Genomic DNA, 2,276 nt, shown 5'->3' with positions numbered 1-2,276 from the left:
TTACTGGCCGCATCATCAAATTGGAGCCGTAAAGCAAGCTAGAAACTAGTGCTTGATTCCTAACTTGGCACATTAATAAAGTAGCTAGCTAGTAATGCTATGTTCCCTAATTATTTATATTATTCATTTTGTTTCCACATGACACTACAATCATGATTGCGCCAGTCTATATCTTGAACTAATTTATATATAGATTCCAAATGCTAAAATCGATAGTTTTGAGAACACATTGCGAAAAGGGGTCAAGCGTAATTTTATTTTTTCTCCTCAGCCTAGTATAAAGTACTTCATTACCTGAACATTAATGGTACCAAATATCTCACTTGCTTGGGTGCACGTAGGCGCAAATACGTACGTACACACGCCATGGCCGGAAGTGGGGAGCGTGTTATTTCCATGGAGGAGTTGCTTTCGAAAAAGGTTAATGTTGTCATAACCGAAGCTGGTGAAATAAGCAGAAGCCGCGACAATTCCGACCTGCGGAGGCGGAGCATTGAAATCGGCGAGGAAGCCTGCGAGCTGAAAAAAAAGAGGTTTGAGGAACTGCGGAAATCAGCCCCAGATGATCATCCCAGTATTAATACGCCAAATGGAGGTCAAAAGGCTACACCAAAAATACAAAAGGTTCCGCTGTTGCTGCAAGATCACAAACATTTCGACAAGTATTTCAAGCCAAGGTTAGTTGCAATCGGTCCCATCCATCATGGTGAGCCAAAATACAAGCCAGCCGAGGCGTACAAGCTTAGAATGGCATCCTACTTCGTCAAAGACAGTGGTAGAAAGGATGAGATTTTGTACGACATTGTTGAGAACAACATCGAGCAACTGAGGCAATGTTTCGACGACAAGGTGACCGAGAAATATAACGATCAGGCCCTCGCCTGGATGCTGTTTGTGGACGGGTGTGCAATATTACAGTCCATCCATTGTGCTGTTAGCAATGACTGGAAAGACTGGAAAATGAAATACGATCTGATGGCCTTTGCGACACAGGATTTGTTCTTGTTGGAGAATCAACTTCCTTATCAGCTCCTTGTGGATTTGATGAATTCCAGCGCAAAGAGAGTTAAATTGGAGAAGTCCATTACAGATTTCATTAATCAGCAGGCATACGGTAAGTCGCAGCCGAGCCAGAATGGATTACCGACTACGGTAAGGCCGATCCATCTTCTCGATCTCCTCCGGACGAAAATCATGAAAGGCAATCCACAAAGTACTAACGACACAATTAAAGCTGGCGACAAAAGCAAAAGTGATGACAGAGAGCTGAACCGGAAACGATTAAAGTTGACTTATCGCAACGTGGAGGAGCTTAGAGCAGCAGGAATCTATATGAGGTGCAATGATAGTGATGATGATCCCTTGACAACAATACGTTTTAATAGATTACTCGGTTTCTACCCGGGATACCTCTGGCTTTCTCCAATAATAGTTGATGACGCAATGGGGCCCAAGTTCTTGAATTTGATAGCCTACGAGATGTGTCCGGATTTCTACAACAAGTTCGAGATCACCTCATACATATTATTCCTGGATTCACTCATTGATAACATCAAAGATGTAATGGAGTTGAGGAATAAGGGAATACTCAAGAACTGCCTTGGCAGCGACAAGGAAGTGGCTCGACTCTTCAATGAGATCGGCACCGACTTGATTCCTGACCCCGACGCATATGGTCATGTCAAACATGCCATTCAGAGACACTACGATGCTAAGTGGATGACCTGGATTGCTGAAGCCCTCCACGAGCATTTCAGAAGCCCCTGGACATTTATGGCTTTTTCGGCCGCCATAATAGTACTTTGTCTAACTTTCTTACAGACTTGGTTCGCATTCAAAGAAGCCAGGGGTAATTCCCGACCCCGAGTTCGGCGCTAGTTGCGAGTTGATCACCATCATGCATGCATCGTGAAAATAATTTTTATGATTTGGAGAGAGGTATATAAAATATATCTTATCATTTAAATCTACAATATCTACCTATTATACTTATTCCTCTTTAAGTTATAAAATATATTTGAAAAAAAACGAAAAACTTATATAAAATATATCCTATCGTTTGCAGTGTCTTGGGATTTTAAATAAATATGAAGTTTAAATAAGCTGTGAGGATCTGTGTGGACTACTGTATCTGGTATTAATTATTGATTTGTACGTGTAGTACTACTACGTATAAATTAAGATAAAGTTGTACTTATTATCATGTCTGAAATAATTTGCGTTGAAATAATTTGAATGATCATGAAGCCCGGGCTTGATTATGTATGCATGGGATC

General features: G+C 41.1%; 1 protein-coding gene across 1 annotated transcript; it reads left to right on the top strand.

Moving 5' to 3' along the window:
• The first annotated feature begins 208 nt into the window (after positions 1–208).
• Positions 209–2,056, top strand: LOC121266911 (UPF0481 protein At3g47200-like). The gene is made up of 2 exons (XM_041170762.1): positions 209–1,213; positions 1,253–2,056. Exons 1-2 carry the CDS (start codon positions 367–369, stop codon positions 1,876–1,878), a joined length of 1,473 nt encoding a protein of 490 aa, XP_041026696.1. The 5' UTR covers positions 209–366; the 3' UTR covers positions 1,879–2,056.
• The last annotated feature ends 220 nt before the right edge of the window (positions 2,057–2,276 follow it).

This window comes from Juglans microcarpa x Juglans regia, chromosome 5S, assembly GCF_004785595.1.
Source record: "Juglans microcarpa x Juglans regia isolate MS1-56 chromosome 5S, Jm3101_v1.0, whole genome shotgun sequence".
NCBI lineage: Eukaryota > Viridiplantae > Streptophyta > Magnoliopsida > Fagales > Juglandaceae > Juglans > Juglans microcarpa x Juglans regia.
Note: the sequence above shows the minus strand (reverse complement) of the source record. Positions and strands in the feature narration are given on the sequence as shown.

What these genes read in the sequence shown, in the direction of transcription:
- LOC121266911 (XM_041170762.1), top strand. Translation starts at nt 367, where the DNA reads ATGGCCGGAAGTGGGGAGCGTGTTATTTCCATGGAGGAGTTGCTTTCG. An exon ending in CATGAAAGGCAATCCACAAA is followed by an intron (nt 1,214 to 1,252) that starts GTACTAACGACA and finishes ACAAAAGCAAAA; the next exon opens with GTGATGACAGAGAGCTGAAC.